This window comes from Salvelinus sp. IW2-2015, linkage group LG32, assembly GCF_002910315.2.
Source record: "Salvelinus sp. IW2-2015 linkage group LG32, ASM291031v2, whole genome shotgun sequence".
Taxonomy (NCBI): domain Eukaryota; kingdom Metazoa; phylum Chordata; class Actinopteri; order Salmoniformes; family Salmonidae; genus Salvelinus; species Salvelinus sp. IW2-2015.
The window spans coordinates 8,689,639-8,710,082 of record NC_036871.1 but is presented as its reverse complement, the minus strand read 5'-3'; the positions used below and the strand labels follow the sequence as shown (position 1 = coordinate 8,710,082).

General features: G+C 42.4%; 2 protein-coding genes across 2 annotated transcripts in view; both read right to left on the bottom strand.

The window, feature by feature from the left end:
* Positions 1-1,392, bottom strand: part of atp6v0d1 (ATPase H+ transporting V0 subunit d1) — a 13,381-nt gene extending 11,989 nt beyond the window's left edge. The window contains exons 1-2 of the mRNA XM_023977836.2: positions 1,188-1,392; positions 203-374 (exon numbers count right to left, since the gene is read on the bottom strand). Coding sequence (XP_023833604.1) covers positions 203-374; positions 1,188-1,317 — 302 coding nt within the window. The 5' untranslated portion in view covers positions 1,318-1,392. The remainder of the gene's footprint in view (positions 1-202; positions 375-1,187) is intronic.
* Positions 1,393-13,149: 11,757 nt separating this feature from the next.
* Positions 13,150-18,181, bottom strand: asip2b (agouti signaling protein, nonagouti homolog (mouse) 2b). Its single transcript, XM_070436780.1, has 3 exons — positions 18,016-18,181; positions 15,104-15,180; positions 13,150-13,317 (listed from the first exon to the last, which is right to left on the bottom strand). The coding sequence occupies exons 1-3, from the start codon at positions 18,179-18,181 to the stop codon at positions 13,150-13,152; spliced, it is 411 nt and encodes a 136-aa protein (XP_070292881.1).
* Between the last annotated feature and the right edge of the window lie 2,263 nt (positions 18,182-20,444).

Below are 20,444 nucleotides of genomic sequence, written 5' to 3'. Positions count from 1 at the left end.
GGCCTACAGAGATAGACAGACAGACAGGCAGGCCTACAGAGATAGGCAGACAGACAGGCAGGCCTAAAGAGATAGACAGACAGACAGGCAGGCCTACAGAGATAGACAGATAGACAGGCAGGCCTACAGAGATAGGCAGACAGACAGGCAGGTCTACAGAGATAGGCAGACAGACAGAAGGGATTTATTAGAACACTCCTACGTGATGTAGTCGAGGAAGGTGGAGAGGGGCGCTAGGGAGTGAGCGCGTAGGCAGCGGAACTCAGTCAGAATGTTCTCCTTCAGTCTGTGGTCAATGAGAGACACGGTCAGYTCCTCGTTCCCAGKGGTCAGGAGGCTGCCGTAGTCTGTACTCTGCAGGTGCAGCTTCATGTCTACATTGAGATATTGTGAAAAGACACAGGTCATATGTGGACAGGAGATTGAACCATTGATMCCATGAGGGTGCCTTGTGGTGCTGGCAACTCCAATAACAATCTGAGTACCCCTAGGTGTAGCAATATTAATTATAGCACTGGACCAAAATAGTATTTTCAACACTGTGTGAAAATACTATTTTGGTCCAGTTCACTATTTTAGAGCCAATTCAATAGTGAATGTTGGTGAATGATAACAAACCCAAAAGTGAATATTGCAGAATGATAACACGTTTGGTCAACGACAAAGACACAATTAGAAATATTTCGAGACACATAAAACAAGTATGCATTTCTARTTGTCTGTAAAACTGTGAAATTATGTTTTATGTCTTTCATAAGTCACATTGACTTTTGCTTGTCCAAATCTGTAATTCCAGTCAGTTCCAGTGGTTGACTGGAAGTTAACCTTTAAAGTTATGGGTAATTATCACTCTATTTTAAAGACTATAATTGACCCCTGTCAAACTGCCCATAACTCGCTTCCATTGTTTGGTGAGGATMATGATGACTAACGAGGAGTACACACACACTTGCTCCCATGTACACAAGCACCCACGCGCACACACGTCTGCCACAGTTTAGGCCGGAATTCAAGCAAACCGCAATGTGAAAAAACATCGCATTGCACTGACTTTCTCAATATATGGATATCTGTGTAATTGCAAACTATACGTACTATACGTAAAGCCAAATACTGCAACTGACACAGTGMGTTATAGACCCTAATTGGTAAACAAAACATTCCACGATACAAAAACCTCAGCTTACCCTCTAGTGTGTCACATTGGGCCAGGTTGTGATAGTCGGACCGAGTCAGTATCCCGGCCTTCAGTCCTCGTACCAGCCCCTCCAAGTACCCATGGTCCACATTGAAGCTAAGCTCTGGACACAGTGACATTCTCCAAAACGACAAGTTAGTTAACAGGCCCTCTCTTCTTGTTCTACCCGCAGCTTTGGCTTTGTCTCTCGTCCAACTTCCCTCTTTTCTGTCAATGACTAATGCTCATACAATCCTTCCCTTCCTATTTGACACTTGTAAGAATTTCCATGGCTTTTGACTATTTACATATGTCCTATATCCAGCATCTGGGTTTTCTCCCTGACTCAAATCATTGGACTAATTGTAATCTGGAGAATCTGTTTTTTCTATTGTAAAAAATAAAGTTGTTTATTTGCAAATGTTCATGCAGGTTAACTTTAACTGCTGAAAAATGATGAGRAAGATAAGAGGGACGTTTTTAAAGATGCTTTACAGAAATGTTGCTCCTGAGAATTGTTGCCCAAAAGGGACAGAAATCTTGCGCATAAATGACCTCATTGGACAGAAAGGGACACACCTCCCCATAGTAATTTATTGTTTGCCTAAAACTAAGGATGCATGTGGTTTGCAATACCAGAAAACTGAACAACAAAAAACATCCACAGTGCTGAAGTAATAAATAAATCCAATGGCCCGTGTGAACTCTGGGGTCGATCAAGGGGAAAACACTGTTTTCACAACCAGACAGCCGATTAGCATACAACTCATACAATGGCCTCTGACCGCAAAGCTAAACAACAGCAGAAAGGAGAAAAGAGAACATTATTCATCTCTAGATTCATAAACCTCTCCCATAAAACATGCATGGACTTCATTGTCAACGGGATTTTTTTTTGTGCCAAAATGCCAGCCACACACACAGATCCGCYGGGTTCTCTAGTTAGCATTCGTCCTGAGGGAGCAGATGACACCATTTGACAGAAAWCTTGAGTAAATAAATCTTAACGTTAACGTAAATGGGGGTGGGGAATTTGAGTTATGGTGTGGAGCACGGGGTCTCTGTCCCCTTGGTGAATGTATATATCACAGTGTGAATGAAGCCTCGGAGAGGGATGTGTGACTAATAGAATGAAAGCGTACCCAAAACGTACGTCAGACCAGCTCGAACAAAAAGGGGAATCAGGTGCTCAACTGAGGGACTTAATCATGTGTGACTGTGTGTGTCTCATGCCTATCAGACAACACTTTGCTTATTTTCCACAGAGTAAAGTGTGTGTGTGTGTTGTGTGTGTGTGTGTGTGTGTGTTGTGTGTGGTGTGTGTGTGTGTGTGTGTGTGTGTGTGTGTGTGTGTGTGTGTGTGTGTGTGTGTGTGTGTGTGCGTGCGTGTGCGTGCGTGCGTGCGTGCGTGCGTGCGTGGCGTGCGCGCGCGTGCGTGTGCGGTGTGCGTGTGTGAAGGTCTGATGGAAATTTCATAAACAGTAGGGGAACATCTTGGGTCTATACTTGCGAACGTTAGAAAAAGTTTTTCTCCATCTCAAAATGCGCATCAGCCAATTGAAATTGTCAACATTGTTGTACGTGATAATACGCTACATGTTAGCTGTTCCCATTACATAACCTGGCACATTTAGCTCTATGCTAACCTGACAAGGGGGCAGTGTTTATTTCCTGTAACATATTTCGCATCAGCCTATCAAAGATCTTAGACTTTATATCCACCAACCAATGGRATTTCTTAAAATAGATCAACTTGGCTACCAGGGTGATATTTAAAACCTCCAAATTCAAGGTTTACTTTTGTTAAACTTGGGGCTCTATTTTAACAAACGTAAAGCAAATGGTAAATCTAAGTGCTGGCGGTAGCTCTATAGGTTAGSGGTGTGTCAGAAATATTGTTGCTATTTTCACAACCATAATTATGGGCTCAGTTGCTGGCTGGAAAGTGCTGAGTTTTGATGAATAAACAAGTTGTGGGTGTGTCGAGGCTTAGCCTCTCATTGACCAATCAGAACCTGCTCCAGGGCTAAATATGTGGTTGATTCAAGTTGTGTATTTAAGGTCTTTCATGTGCTCATTGTGCTCATTCGATTTTTTGCAGGGGCGTGGACATCGACCTTAAATAGCCTGCCCCATATATGGAAATAAATACATAGYCGCCTGCTGTAAATTGCAGTCTGGACATGGACATGCCAAACGTAGTCAATAAGCAAGATTKAATTCACTAGGCTATTGGCCTAAAAAGACGTATAATTGCAATCAAATTCTAATAAAACAAATTGTTTTAAATAGGCTATGTCTCAATACAGTTAGGCTCCAGGCACCATAATTGCTCCCCGTGCGCTTATAATACAGACAAGGCAATGTAGACTATGGTTGTTCACTCATACTAACTTTTCACAGGAGCTGTATAAATATCCAATATCAAGGGGAAGGGGGAATGTCCACTCTGTTAAACTGCTGCCGATTACAACGTTTTATAAACACATTGGAACCATCTTACAGATCGCGTTCACACTTTTCTAGAAGTTGAATTGTTGGCACGCCACGGACGTTCTCGCCATAAAACCAGGGCGGTGAACAATTCTAATAAGTTTGCTGGTTTTCGTTTAATTGTATTAAAACCAATCTTTTTTTTTTTTTTAAACAACAACAGAAAGAAATACATGTAAAATGTAATGGTATCATAAAATTGTCAGGTTAAAAAAAGACAATGCATTGCTGTTGTACCAGCCTTCCTTATAGTAGGCCTAGGGTAAGGGTAGCCTGCGGAGGGCTTGAGTTTTGAACATATGAAACGGAAAACAAGCAATTGTTTAGAGGGAAATAACTTTTAAAAACGAGGTTCACTGGTATTCACAGAGGTTCTCATCTCTCGTATCATGATGGGCGTGGATACACGTAGCCTACATCAAGGAGGGGGTTTCATGCACGTCCAAAACGGAAGCTGCATGGCTAAAATAATGTAGGCCRGCCTACAATAGGTAGATAAAAAGGGAATGTCAGCTCACTGTTTTACTCCTCTCAAACTTGATATTTTAATAGAGCTTCGGTGATTAAGCTTGAGTAGGACAAAAAAAACTGTCTTCATTGAGAGGGGAGGCTATGCTTGGTTTTTAATCAAATAAAACGGAATGGGAAAAACATTATTTTATGTTTCTAAATGTGAAGTATTCAGGCACCAAAAGCACATTACTGTTGTTCCATGTGCTTTCGGGCAGTGTGCGTCATGGCTGGATAGGCTGCATTTCTGCTGTCAAAATTCATTCCATAATCAACCATGTTACCGCATCAATCAGCTTTTGGTTGGTTTTAAATATCCCAACCAGTGCTGCCTGAAATTAGCACTTTGCATTACGTTTTTAAGGACACAACTCAAATATTTCCACCCCGCCCATCTGAGCGCAAGTGAGCCGATATAAGACGGGTAAATTATGAATCTTTGTGCAAAAGTTTGAAAATAGAGAGCATTGGCTTTAACGGGTCAAAATTGGCCACGAACGTGCGTTTGACACCAGTGCCGCCTTAAAGCCAGCCTAAAATAGAGCCACAGAGTTTCTAAACCCAGAGGCTCAACATCACYAGACTTCTGGGAATGCTGGCGAAACAGACCAAACAGACCAGGCCGAGGTTTGGGGTTTGAGAAGTCAATGAGAGAATTGAAAAACTCTTCCTTAGTTGTTCATTTTCTCAATCTAAAGGCACAACTGTTTTAACTTCTTGTCTAAGAAATACTAAAGAAAACTATTTCTCTTTAAAAGTCATTCTTTACTCAAGCTAACCCGGAGCCATACAGTATAGTGCATTGAGCTGGAATATCCCGCTCTCCAACTGATGTACGACCTCCGATACAATATGCCACATCCCCCTTATCAAGATATGCCTTTTCCGTATAAGACAAAACAATAACAATTCACTATAAATCCCGGTTACAAGTCTTTGCATAGTGACACACTGCATTTCAAATAACAAATGTACTCTTACTCAATCAGCCTCTAAGGTGCTTTTACTTCTCTCCCTGTCCGTCTCACTTCAACAGGCTGCCCTGGTGGGTCTGACACAGAAGTGTCTGGGCTTGACATTGTCTGACTTGTAATGTCACTCCCTTGCCTGTCTGTTTGCTCACACTCAGGTACATGTCACAAGCGTCTCCTATTTCTCCTGTATGGTTGCCACTGTTTTCACCACACGAGCCTCAGCGCTTCAGGTTTCACCATCATGCATTTTTACTCTATCATTTGAACTGAGTGCACTGATCACCGTGGACCCTTTGTCATAGTACCTTTTCCGTTCACTCTTTTCRCTCCGTTCGTTAAGAATGACCTTGTCATCCTTCTCTGTTTCTAGGGGTACTGGCAACCTAGTTTTGAGTMTCCTGTTGAACAASAGCTCTGCATGAGYCAGACCATGTTTTAGTGGAGTAGCCCTGTAGTTTAACAAAGGACAGATTCGGATCTGTCCTCGAGTCGAGAGCTTTCTTAAGCAGTAGTTTTACTGTTTTGGCACCTTTCTCGACTAACCCATTGCARTGTGGGTACAGTGGGCTGGATGTGACATGTTTGAACCCGTTCAGTTTAGCAAAATCACTGAAAGCTGAACTGCTGAACTGTGAGGCGCCCGTACGGACTACCTCTACGACTCCATGGCGAGCAAAGAATGACCTGATGTGAGTTATCKCCTGACTAGCAGTAGTGTCCTTCAGCAAAGCTCTCTGGGTAATGAGAGTAATAGTCCATCAGTAGAACATCGTTCTTGCCGTCAAGTGCAAAGAGATCTTTGCCCCATGGTTTCAACACCTTGTTTTCCTCAACCCACATTGGCTCTTTGCTCTGTTTTGACCTGTATTTCTGGCATGTTTCACAGACTCCAATTGTCTGCTCTACATCAGCATTCACCTTGGGCCAGAATAACACGTTTTTTTACACGTCGTTTTGACTTTTCCATGCCTAGATGGCCCTTGTGTAGTTTGATCAGCATGTTTTTCTGTAACACTTGGTATCACAATTTTTTAACACTTAAACAGAATTCCATCAAGTACAGATAGCTCATCCCTGTATTGACATCAAGGGTGTGGTATAGCTTGTASAGACCACCCGCATGTTATGGCTTGAATCACCTTTTGCWAACCCTCATCTTCTGCAGCAGCACGTGAAATAACTGTCCACATTTCATCTGAGACTGAGCAACTCTTTCTGATAAGGTTTACATGTATGGTCTGGTCCTGCTCGTATATCTGGGTTGGTTCTGAGCTGTCAAAGGCTCTGGACAATGTGTCTGCTACCAACAATTCCTTCCCTGGCCTGTGGCCTGTCATATTTCGGAAGTTTCAGAAACAGTATATGTACCCTTGGTGGTGTGTATGCTAGACCCTTCTTTGCAATAGTAACCAAAGGTTTATGATCTGTTTCGGCCCACACTGTCTTACCATAGATAAACAAATGGAATTTCTCACATGCATACATCAGTCACAATGCCTCTTTCTCAATCTGAGCAGAGCCCTTGAGGCATATGCGACTGGGCGCCATCTAGTGTCATACTGCTGTAACAACACTTCCCCTCAACCTGCTTTAGAGGCATCTGCTGAGATTTAGGTTTTGCGCTTTTCATCACACTGTAGAACCTCAGTATTGGAGCCTTTATGATTAATGCCTTGAGCTCCTCAAACTCTTTCTGGTGATTACTGTTCCAACYCCGCTCGATAGTTTTACACAGTAGTCTTCTCATCAGTGTGTGAGTTGCCTGATTGGGTACACATTTGCCCACATAGTTAACCATACCTAAGAACCTTTGTACACCCTCTTGATCGGTAGACGGTGGCATGTTCTTGATGGCTGTCACTTTGCTCTGGTCTATCTGAACACCTTCACATGTCAGTTTTCACCCAAAAGGTTATTTCTGAATTCACATTTGTCTGCGTTTAGCTTTAGCCCATTAGCTKRGGCTAGATCAAATGCTGCTTTCAACCTTGTGTTGTGTATTCAAGGGTCTGACCCCATATTTGTGCGTGGCACACACACTATCTGTTGGACTGTCCTATGAAAGCTTTCTGGTGCTGAAGTGAGACCAAAATGGGAGCCTTTTAAATGAGTACCTACCAAAAAGGAGTGTCAAAAGTACAAAGTACTCTCCTTGTCCAGATTGATCTGCCAAAACCCTGAGGAGGCATCTAGCTTGAGAAGAATTTATCCCCTGCTATATCCCTGAATATCTCCCCCTGGTAGGCAGCTGAACCGGTTCCCTTTTTACATGCTTGTTTAGCTCAACTCCTACTTGTGAGTGGACCCGTTCAGTAGGCTCTTCTACTTTGTCTCAGGACTCTAGCCTCAGTAGCTCTGCTATTAGCTTGTCTCTTAATAATAATGGTACCTTTCTACAGTGTCTTCAGAAGGTATTCACACCGATGGATTTTTTTTCTCCACATTTTGTTGTGTTACAGCCTGAATTTAAAATGGATAAATAAAGATGTTTTGTCACTGGTCAAAATAAAAATAATATTTTTTTTTACAATTGAATACATTTTTTAAAGCTGAAATGTCTTGAGTCAATAAGTATTCAACCACTTTGTTATTTGATTTGATTTATTAGGATCCCCATTAGCCGACGCCAATGTTGACAGCTAGTCTTACTGGGGTCCGACACATAAGGAAAAAGACATTACAGACAAAATACTTCACAATTTACATACATTTAAAAACATTTACATGTAGTGTGTGTGCGTGCGTGTGTGCATCTATCAGTTACACATACATGTCAGTACGGCGTGGTGCCGTGAGGTGTTGCTTTATTAGTTTTTTTGAAACCAGGTCTGCTCTTCACTTGTGCTTTATTAGATGGAAGGGAGCTCCATGCACTGCACTCATGGCTCTGTGTAATACTGTATGTTTCCTTGAATTTGTTCTGGTCCTGGAGACTGTGAAAAGAACCCTGGTGGCATGTCTGGTGGGGTAAGTGTGTGTGTCAGTGCTGTGAGTAAGTTGACTATGTAAACCATTTGGAATTTCCAACACAATGTTTCTTACAAAAACAAGAAGTGATGCAGTCAGTCTCTCCTCAACTCTTAGCCAAGAGAGACTGGCATGCATAGTATTAATATTAGCCCTCTGATTACAATGAACAGCAAGATGTGCGGCTCGGTTCTGAAGAACTTGTGGAGTGTGGTGTCAAAAAAGCAGAGCATCTCTTTATTACGGACAGACCTCTCTCCYTCTTTACAGCCATTGCATCGATCTAGGGTAACACCAAGTAATTTAGTCTCCTCAACTTGTTCAACAGCCACACCATTCATTAGCAGATTCAGCTGAGGTCTAGAATTTAGGGAATTATTTGTGCCAAATACAATGCTCTTAGTTTTAGAGATGATCAGTASCAGTTTGTTACTGGACACCCATTCCAAAACAGACTGCAACTCTTTGTTAAGGGTTTCAGTGACTTAGCTGTGGTTGCTYAWGCATATATAGTTGAATCATCAGCATACATGGACACACATGCTTTGTTTAATGCCAGTGGCAGTTAATTGGCAAAAAATWGAAAAGAGGGCCAAGAGAGCTGCCTTGCAGTACACCACACTTTACATGTTTGACATTAGAGAAGCTTCCATWAAAAAAAAAKCTTTGAGTTCTATTAGATAGAMAGCTCTGAATCCACAATATGGCAGAGATTGAAAAGCCATAACACATATGTTTTCTCAACAACAGGTAATGGTCAATAATATCAAAGGTTGCACTGAAATCTAACAGTACAGCTCCCACAATCTTCTTATTATCAATTWCTTTCAAACCAATCATTAGTCATTTGTGTCAGTGCAGTACATGTTGGGTGCCCTTCTCTATAAGCATGCTGAAAGTCTGTTGTTKATTTGTAATACATTTTTCCAAACGTTTGCTAAGAGCTGGCAGCAAGCTGATAGGTCTGCTGTTAGAACCAGTAAAGGCCGCTTTACCACTCTTGGGTAGCGGAATGACTTTGGCTTCCCTCCAGGCCTGAGGACAAAGACTTTCCTCTAGGCTCAGATTAAAGATATGACAGATAGGAGTGGCTYTAGAGTCAGCTACCGTCCTCAGTAGCTTTCCATCTAAGTTGTCAATGCCAGGTTTGTTATTTACATTTACATTTAAGTCATTTAGCAGACGCTCTTATCCAGAGCGACTTACAAATTGTATTGTACAAAAAATATTATTGTCTACTTTCTTGGGGACCTGAATATTGACTGGTTTTCATCAAGCCGTCCACTCAAGAAGAAGCTTCTTACTGTAACCAGTGCCTGTAATCTGGTTCAGGTTATTAATCAATTTACCAGGGTGTTTACAAACAATACAGGAACAAAATCATTCACATGTATTGATCCCATTTTTACTAATACTGMWGAACTTTGTTCTAAAGCTGTATCCGTACCCATTGGATGCAGTGATCACAATATAGTGGCTATATCCAGGAAAGACAAAGTTCCTAAAGCTGGGCCTAAAATCGTGTATAAGAGATCATACAAAAGATTTTGCTGGTGACTCTTATGTGGATGATGTTAAAAAATATTTGTTGGTCTGATGTGATTAATGAGGAGCATCCAGACGCTGCACGTTATACATTTATGAAATTGCTTCTTCCAAATATTGATAAACATGCACCTGTTAAGAAACGGACTGTTAGAACTGTTAAGGCTTGATTGATAAAGAATTGAAAAACGGTATGGTTGAAAGAGATGGGACAAAAGGAGTGACTAATAAGTTTGGCTGCAAATCTTACTGGCTGACTTACTGCAAATTGAGAAATGAGAAACAAAAATAAGAATAAACTGTATTATGAAGCCAAGATCAAAAAAACAAAGTACTTTAAATTAGATCTCCATCTTTCATCAACTCAGATGGCTTATTCATGAAAAAAACATTTGATGTTGCCAATATTTGAATGATTACTTAATTCGCAAAGTGGGTAATCTTAGGCAGGGAGTGCCAACAACAAACAGTGAGCCATTGTACTCATGCATAAAAAAAWAAATAATGAAAGAAAAGCATTACAAGTTTCAATTTTGTTAAGTTAGTGTGGGAGAGGTGGAGAAAAATATTGTTAACAATCAATAATGACAAACCTGTGACAGAGTGTCACGGCCGTCGTTCAAGGAAGACCAAGGTGCAGCTTGGTGAGCGTACATTTTCTTTTATTTGTTAAAATGTCGTCAACAAAACAATAAATAAGAAAAACGACCGTGAAGCTTACAGGGGCTATAGTGCCCCTAACAAAGACAACTTCCCACAATGACAAAAGGGGAAAAGGCTGCCTAAGTATGATTCCCAATCAGAGACAACGATAGACAGCTGTCCCTGATTGAGAACCATACCCGTCCAAAACATAGAAATACAAAAACATAGAAAACAGAACATAGAATGCCCATCCAAATCACACCCTGACCAAACCAAATAGAGACATAAAAAGCCTCACTAAGGTCAGGGCGTGACACAGAGAGGCTAGCTGCTATGCCAAACAACTCCTCAGACCTGGACAGATAGTAGTGGTCCCAGCAACTGATGCCAACCACGTCGCGGGATCCAAACTCAAAAAGTAGCTAGTAGCCAAATGTTTTCAATAGACATTCAAAACATTCCAAAACAACTAACTTTCCAAAACAACAAACCGAGCTCTGTCTTGTTCCGCGTATAAGTACTGTAAGATGTGGTAATGATATAGCAAGCCAAAATAAGTTCAGGAGTAAAAATGTGCTTAAGTTGTAAGTTGTATGTTGTAAGGACTCATCTCTGTACCCCACACATACAATTATCTGTAAGGTCTCTCAGTCGAGCAATGAATTTCAAACACAAAATTCAACCACAAAGACCAGAGAGGTTTTCCATTGCCTCGCAAAGAAGGGCACCTATTGGTAGATTGTAAAAATAAAAAAGTATTCCTTGAGTACATAGTTGTAATGAAGTTATTAATTACAACTTGGATGGTGTATCAATACACCCAGTCACTACAAAGATACAGGCATCCTTCTAAACTCAGAGGAAGGAAACCGCTCATGGGGTTCACCATGAGGCCAATGGTGACTTTAAAACAGTTACAGAGTTTAATGCAAGAAATGTGGTGATTCTAACATGTATTGACTCAGGGGTGTGAATACTTAAGTGCAATAGTATCCCCCCCCTTGCAAGTCTAGATGCAAATGCAAACAACCTGAAGTGTGGTTTTCATATAAGCCCGTGGGCTTCCAACCACACCTGCAGTTTTTTCCGTTTGATTTAGTTTTTATCTGTATTGTTGTCTATCCCTTGTTTTCTTTGGTGCAAATAAAAACTAAAAAACGAAGTGTTCCTCAAGTGTGTGACACTTAATAGGCATGCCATTAAAGAAAGAGTGATTTTAGTTATTACATTATTGCAGTTTTCTTAACCACTTTATAATGTAACGCATAATGTCATAATAATTGTATTATTACGTTATGTGCAGAAACTTCATCACGTCATACTTTCAGCATACTTATTTAACTATAGGCAATGTATTACATTATTAGCAACTATTACATTATTGGCAGTTACTACATTATCAGTTGCTACAGGGTGCCCTCCACCAACTGCTGTTGTCAGCTCTCGCCATATGTTATGGACGTGAGTCAGATCTGGTGTCTTCCCTGGCCACTCCAGAACAGTCCGGCATTTCTTCCCAAACCATTCCAGGGTTCTGTTGAGGTGTGTTCGGCGTTGTTGTTATGTTCACTTGGAACACATTTCTGTGGGTTGRTATCCTTCATTACTACTCATTGTCTGCATTCTGAACTGTTATTTTCCTCACTACCTCTTATCCACCTTAATCCACCGGGGAGTTTGCTAGTCATTTAAAAATGTATGTGACCACAGCGGCAAAAGCTATTATTGAGCAGAGAGCAATATTTTTTGCCAGCAGGGATAACTGGTGAGAATAGCAATACGAAGAGGATGAGTGAGGCTAACAAATATTCAAGAGAAAAAATATGGAGAGGATGTTTGTCACAAGTTTATGTTTTCTTTTTTTGTGGTTAGCATTGGATCAACATGACCCAGAATCTAGCAGAGGTGCACAGTTATACAAAAGCAGAATTAATATAGTTGTGTAGGAAAGGACATGAAACATATACTGTTTCACYCCCACAATGAATTCGTACAACGTCTAGACACACATATGTAATCTGTCATTCATGAGGTCTAAATTAATTTTGCATGAATATCTGTGAAGTAAGTCACTCTGTGTGATCTCTTCCAGTCTCTATGAGAGAGATACACTGAGTGTACAAAACATTAGGAACACCTTCCTAATATTGAGTTGCACCCCTTTTGACCTCAGAACAGCCTCAATTKMTCGGGGCGTGGACTCTACAAGGTGTAGCAAGCGTTCCACAGGGATGCTGGCCCATGTTGACTCTAATGCTTCCCACAGTTGTGTCCAGTTGGCTGGATGTCCTTTGCGTGGTGGACCATTCTTGATACACACGGGAAACTGTTGAAAGTGAAAAAACCCAGCAGCGGTGCAGTTCTTGACACACTCAAACCGGTGCGCCTGGCAACTACTACCATACCCCGTTCAAAGGCACAAATCTTCTGTCTTGCCCATTCACCCTCCGAATGGCACACATACACAATCCATGTCTCAATTGACTCAAGGTTTAAAAATCCATCTTTAACCCGTCTCCTCCCCTTCATCTACACTGATGGAAGTGGATTTAACAAATTACATCAACAATGGATCCTATCTTTCACCTGGATTCACCTGGTCAGTCTATGTCATGGAAAGAGCAGGAGCAGGTGTTTGTACACTCAGTGTATGTGTTTGTGTGAGTGTGTGTAGTATGTGTGTTTGCCTGTAGGGGGTCTTCTTGGGGACAGTTCAGTGGTAGTTGTGTGCGTGTATATATATGTGGTGAATGGGTGTCTGTGTGTGTGTGTGTGTGTGTGTGTGTGTGTGTGTGTGTGTGTGTGTGTGTGTGTGTGTGTGTGTGTGTGTGTGTGTGTCTAGGTCTTCTTGGGACAGTGCAGGCCCAGTCTCAAGCAGTGGCAGACGGTGTTGAAGAGGCGACAGCGGCAAGAGGCGCAGGGGTCACAGCAGGAGGTATGATAGAGACAGCTCTCCATCAGGCGACCACACCGCCGGGCAGGAGCTGCAGGCTCAGGCTTGTGTTTCTGAAACATCACCCACAGGGGGAAATATGTTTGAACACCCCATATCAGTAATTGAGGCATTATTACTGGGGGACCTGTATTGTGAGACTTTTATTTTTGATAGCGAATYCTCTGGCTCTAGTACACTGCTCCAAAAAATAAAGGGAACACTTAAACAACACAATGTAACTCCAAGTCAATCACACTTCTGTGAAATCAAACTGTCCACTTAGGAAGCAACACTGATTGACAATAAATTTCACATGCTGTTGTGCAAATGGAATAGACAAAAGGTGGAAATTATAGGCAATTAGCAAGACACCCCCAATAAAGGAGTGATTCTGCAGGTGGTGACCACAGACCACTTCTCAGTTCCTATGCTTCCTGGCTGATGTTTTGGTCACTTTTGAATGCTGGCGGTGCTCTCACTCTAGTGGTAGCATGAGACGGAGTCTACAACCCACACAAGTGGCTCAGGTAGTGCAGCTCATCCAGGATGGCACATCAATGCGAGCTGTGGCAAGAAGGTTTGCTGTGTCTGTCAGCGTAGTGTCCAGAGCATGGAGGCGCTACCAGGAGACAGGCCAGTACATCAGGAGACGTGGAGGAGGCKGTAGGAGGGCAACAACCCAGCAGCAGGACCGCTACCTCCACCTTTGAGCAGGAGGAGCACTGCCAGAGCCCTGCAAAATGACCTCCAGCATTGCACAACAGCATGTGAAATTTATTGTCAATCAGTGTTGCTTCCTAAGTGGACAGTTTGATTTCACAGAAGTGTGATTGACTTGGAGTTACATTGTGTTGTTTAAGTGTTCCCTTTATTTTTTGGAGCAGTGTATAAAGAACAGGGTTTGCTGGGAGTTGTTCAGTTTAGAGTTCGTGCCAGGTGTTTCGCTCTTTCATTGTATTTGTCCCCATGAGTGTAATATTGAAGTCACCGTGTCCATGGATCTATTCTTTAGTCTGCCTTACATTTGGTGCCAGCAGTGGGATTTGAGGCCACGCGTCTTGTGCCTCGCTCTCTGCTCATATGATTTTACCTTTTATTTTATTTGTCCCCTGAAAGATGTTATAACACACTGATTAAACCTTGAGTCTAAGTTGCAGTGTCGATGGATCCATATTTTTACCGTCAGCCTTACAATACTATAATTTACACAACTATAGTTACAGCTAAATCACTATTACGATTTCAGCTGTCACAGTAGCCTCTCGTCTGACTCTCATAAGGAAAAACTCCCATAGATGATTGCGAAGTTAGTTAATGACTAAGGGAAGTAATTCATGTTTATATCTAGACAATTACATTTGAGATTGATCAATTTCGGGTTTAATTTCTTCCTACAGTAATTATTCTACTTAAAAAGTTCCGGTCCTTGACAGTTACCAGAGTCTTATCTAGAGAAATTTACAGTAGTGAGTGCATACATTTTCATACTGGTCACCCATGGGAATCAAACCCCCAACCCTGGCCTTGCAAYTGCCATGCTATACCAACTGAGCCACACAGTTTGTCCTCTCAACATCTTTAACCATGATTTAGTACATTGTTCCTGCTATAGATTTAAAGGGGATAGAGTTTTAGGGTCGGCAGGTAGCCTAGTGGTTAGAGCGTTGGGACAGTAACCGAAAGATTGCTAGATCAAATCCCCGAGCTGACAAAGTAAATATATGTTGTTCTGCCCCTGAACAAGGCAGTTAACCCACTGCTCCTAGGCCGTCATTGTAAACAAGAATTTGTTCTTAACTGACTTGCCTAGTTAAACAAAGGTTACATTTTTAAAAAAATACAATATGTACAACTTACTGCGACACAGTGTTGTCCCTGATGGGGTGAAATCTTTCTCCTGGCAAACAGTCTCCTGGGTTTCCCTTGGCTCCAAACTATAGTTGGAAATATGAAACAAGGATGCATTAGACCAGGTGATTTTGGACATTTGAAAAGGTCCTGAGAACYTCTGTGCAAGTTGTTCAGTAGAACTGCCCATTAATGAAAGTGTGCAACGTTTCCTGGTGTTTTTTCCTCACACATCAACAAAAATTGTCTGGTGTGCAGAAATGCCCAGCTGATTTCTGGTCCCAGTCCGACCCTGCATGAATCCATATTATGAAGTATATTTGTAATTCAGGTGAACTATCCCTTTAAGAATGCAACCTTTTACTCTAAATGTCTTAATGCCGAAATAGTTCCATCATAAAGAGCTCATCTGATGCAGTACATACACAGCATCAGGTGGTGGAGGCTGGATGAAAAGGTTTCACTTCTCAGTCCAACCTTGGGATGAATGGTACTTGTTATTTATGACTGTCAGAATGTTGTATGTAGACGATCACAATTTGCTATGCTTTATGATACGAGACAGTACAGCGCTATCATACATCATTGCATCTTAATATTTCCTCCTYTCATGAGCCAAAAATCCCAAAGCACAGAGAGAACTAAATGGCCATCTGGATGTTATTGTTAATGACAAATTAATCAAATAATTATGTGCACATATCTTMCCAAAGTAAACCAACCCTGATTCATAAACTCAATGGAGACTTTGTCCCCAGAAGGCRTCCAAACCATCGACTGTTTTTAGAGATCTCATCTCTTTTAAACAAACTCAGATGCAATAACTCATATGCTGATGGCTTAAAGGCCCCCACCAGAGGGCAATGCGGCCCCTATTTCAACGTAATTCCTGTTCTATAGCAGAAATTGTTCTTTAGGTTCCACCCCCGAAGAAGAACGCACGCTGCTTATACAGTGAGCACCATAATTCATTGGACAGTGCCCATTATTTTGGTTCTGTACTCTGGCACTTTTAGTTTGAAAGGATACAATGACAATGAGGGTGAAGTGCAGACCGTTAGCTTTAATTTGAGGGTATTTTCATACATATCGGATGAACCGTTTAGAGATTATAGAAGCTTTTGTACATAGRCCCCTCCCKCCCCATTTTCGAGCATCAAAKAACATTGGACAGTTTGACATAATGTAGAATAAAGTAATCATTGTTKAAATATTTGGTCACATATCCCTTGAATGCAATGACTGCTTGAAGTCTGCGATGRATCGACATCACCAGATGCTGGGTATCTTCCCTGGTGATGCTCTGCCAGGCCTGTACTGCAGCCYTCTTCAGTTCCTGCTTGTTTCGGGGACTTATTGCCTTCAGTCTCTTCTTCAGCATGTAAAATGCATGTTCAATTTGATTCAGATCTGGTGATTGACTCAGCCAGTCAAGGATTTTCCACTTTTTGGCCATCATGATGATGGTGCCGACTAATGAGTTTTGAGGCATTTGGTTTTATCTGAGCAGATAAAATATTTCTGTAGACTTCAGAATTCTTGTTCTACTTCTGTTGGCAGTCACATCATCGATGAAGACAAATGAGCCTGTTCCACTGGCAGCCATTACAGGCCCAAGCCATAACACCCCCTCCACCCTGTTCCACTGGCAGCCATACAGGCCCAAGCCATAACACCCCCTCCACCATGTTTCACTGGCAGCCATACAGGCCCAAGCCATAACACCCCCTCCACCATGTTTCACTGGCAGCCATACAGGCCCAAGCCATAACACCCCCTCCACCATGTTTCACAGATGAGGTGGTATGCTTTGGATCATGGGCATGTCTTTTTTTTCTCCYCACTTTCCTTTTTCCATCACTCTGGTACATGTTAATCTTTGTCTCATCTGTCCACAATACTTTTTTCCAGAAGTCTTGGGGCTCTTTTAGGTGCTTTTTAGCAAACTGTAAAAAGCTGACAGTGCACTTCACCCTCATTGTCATTGTATCCTTTCAAACTCAAAGTGTTAGAGTACAGAACCAAAATAACAAAAAAATGGTCACTGTCCAATGAATTATGGTGCTCACTGTACATATTCACGAATTGGGGGTGGGAATGTTGTGGAGTGTAGAAATAACAACAAGTAGGCCACTGACAGCTGTCAGTGTAGCTACCTAGCATGCTAACCTTATCTAGCCAACTAATGTTATCTGTTGTTGCTACACCTTATTCAAAAGATTAGCCAGCAAGCCTATGGCTGGTTCTGCAGCTGGATTTCTCATAAGCATGTAGGGAAAATTTCGCCACAGATGGATAGGGGAAACCAGTATCARTGACTTTGCCAACTATTGTTATCTTCAAAGTTTTGTCATCTTCCATAAATTGCAGCTGCGAATCCGCCATAGAAATAGAAAGAATAAGATGAAGCTCCGGTAATATGGATAGCATGGTTCTCACAGCTAGGGGAAGTGGAATGATAGGCTACAATGACTTTGCTCATGATGCAAGCCACAAATTATTTGTAACAACACCCTGAACCCATTTCACATGAAACACCAAAACTTGATGTAACAACAGCACAAAATAGATAAAAAAGTTTGTGGAATCTCCTTTTACGGGGGCAACGGACATGAACAACAACAACGGACATGGACAACAAAAATGGACATGGACAACAACAACGGACATGAAACAGAACAGGAACAGTGTCTGGACAGGGGAAAAATAATGACATCAACGCTGACACAGGGATCAAACTGAGGTGCAGACAGTGTTCAAAAAGTAATGGAGTTCAATATTGCGCAGCTGCGTGTAATGATGATGACAGATGTGTGTAATGAAGGACAGCCTGGTGCCCTCGAGCGCCAGAGAGGGGGAGCAGGCGCGACAGTACCCCCCCTCTAGTACCCCCCCTCCAGTACCCCCCCTCTACGTCCCACCTGGGCGAGCCGGATGGGCCGGCCGAGGCATGGCCGCTGGACAATCTGGCTGAGGCGTAGAAGCCAGACGAGCCGGCAGAGGCGTGGGAGCCTGACAATCCCGCTGAGGCGTGGGAGCCAGACGAACCGGCTGAGGCGTGGGAGCCTGATGGGCCGGCTGAAGCATGACATGGGGTGGGCGCCTGCCGAGCCAACCGAGGCAAGAAGACCTCTCGAACCAGCTAAGGCGTGGAAGCCTGACAAGCTAGCTGAGGCACCTCCCTGATGCTTCCTTTAGTGGTGTCAGCATTCTGTAAGGACAGATGCTAGAGATGAGAAGAAAGTACAGGGAGTGAACATTTAATAAATAACGGACAGGGGAAAAATGCTGACATAGGGAACAAACAGATATAGAGGGGGTAAATCAACAAAGTAATGGAGTCCAGGTGAGTGCAATATTGAGCAGCTGCTCGTAATGATGGTGACAGGTGTGCGTAATGAAGGGCAAATCTATTATATTGCTCAGCTCAGTCCCGACTCGTGAAATTTGCAGGTGTTTCTGATTAATTAACAATGCCATGCTGGTGGATGGTACCATTCAAAACAAAACCCAGCCCTGAAACGCAACGTAGGCTAAGAAGAATTTACACATCATTGACATTAATTTTCACYAAGRGGGCAGTTCGGTTTTGTCACTTCAAGACCAAATATACCATACTTTGACTAAAACGATGGGTAAATCATGGGTAAGCTCTGGCCACCGTCTTTCAGCTAGACAAGTGGATTTTTACTGGTGTGGGCYTTTAAAGTCTCGGAAATAAAGAGGTATGAATGAATCTGGTGTTTTCGTTAAGAGCTCAGGCTCGCAATTCCTTCTATCCACTGACATGATGTCACCTTCTCTCATGAGACACTGTGGACTGTGGTCTTCAATTACTTACTTTCCTTGTTTCCCTTCCTTGAACATCACTGACCTTTAAAAGTGTTGGCTGTCTCGGCGGAGTCCCAAGATGGCGGGTAGGCCCGAATGGTTGTTGGACTTGAAGATGGAATCAAGGGAACCCATTGAGGTCGGTAAGAAGGCAGGCAGGGAAAATAATAAGAGAGTGGAACATATTAAGATTAATATGGAGTGCTGCAGAAGAAAATGGAACATGGCTGATCCATATGTGGTGTCAGGTTGGGTGGAGAAGAGGTTGGGGAATGTTGGGTCGGTGAAAGTGACTCGAAGTGGAATCGTGTCGAGTTTTTGCGTTTCTGCCGTCCAAAGGTCGCTCCGCACCCTGGAGTAGGGCGCCATTGAAAGGAGTGATAACTGGCGTGGCATTTGTTGTTGAGGGTCAACTGAAATTGAAGATTCCAGGTGTCTGTGARGCCCGGCGTTTGGTGCGATGCAGACCCATAGGAGAGTGTGGTGAAACAGAGAAGAAARTCTCTGTACTACTGAGTTTGGATGCAGAGTTTTTACTAGATAACCTCAAGTTATCAGTTATCCCGTGAGAGCTTTTGTCCCGAACCCATTGCGGTGTTTTATTTATCAAGCTTATGGTCATGTGGCAGCAGTGTGTAAGAGGGAGATTCCTAGATATGAGAAGTGTTTCGGAGGACATSAGACAAGGGAATGTGTAGTATCAGTGGCACCCATGGTGCTGCAGATCACAAGTGTCCMGTGAGAGGAAAGCAGGTTGAGGTTGCTAGGTAGAAGATAGTAGTAGAGGAAGATGGGTCCAGCGTGAAGGATCCTGTGACAAGGCCAAGGTCAATAGAGAGTGATAGGAAAAACATGCACTTCTGTAAGGTTGTTTTGTTGACATTCATGACCATTGTTGTCAACTGTACGGGCAGGAATGGAACGTAATGAGGATAGATGTTGTGGTGGTAGCTGCAGAGAACGATAGCGTCCCGTCCTCCCAGGCTGCTGGTCTGGTGCAGGATCAGAAAGGGCCAAAGAAGTGGAATAGTGATGAGGTTTTAATTGTTGTCGGGTTAGTTGGTAGGGCAATTTTATCACAAAGTGTAATGAATTCAAACCACAAAATAGTAAACTGACACACAGCCAATGCAGAAGGTGCACCTATGACATTTGTTTGCAGACCGACATAATACCAAAGAAGAAGAAGACCTTTACAAGCCATATTGAACTTGAAATGTAAATGTGTTATTGAACTTGAACGTTAAAAGCAGTATTGTATTTTGTRCAGTCCTTGAAGTTGTTTGTGGTCACAAAGGAAAATGGGAGAAATTTAGAAGTAGGCTATGTATGGGACATGAATGACAATAATTAGATTTTCATTACAGTTTTAGTAATAAAGGTAGGCTATACAAAAGGTATCCCATTCAGTGGCGGATGGTGGGAGGAGCTATAGGAGGACGGGATCATTGTAATGGCTGGAATGGAATCAATAAAACGGAGTCAAATATGTGGTTTCCATATGTTTGATCTGTTTGAT

Bases quoted from the DNA above. Each gene is read 5' to 3' on its own strand.
- asip2b (XM_070436780.1), bottom strand. From the start codon at position 18,181: ATGCTTCAGCCGGCCCATCAGGCTCCCACGCCTCAGCCGGTTCGTCTG. The intron at 15,181-18,015 runs GTGGGACGTAGA...TTCCAACTATAG, and splicing joins GGCCCATCCGGCTCGCCCAG to TTTGGAGCCAAGGGAAACCC. The intron at 13,318-15,103 runs GTAAGTTGTACA...GTGATGTTTCAG, and splicing joins AGGGACAACACTGTGTCGCA to AAACACAAGCCTGAGCCTGC.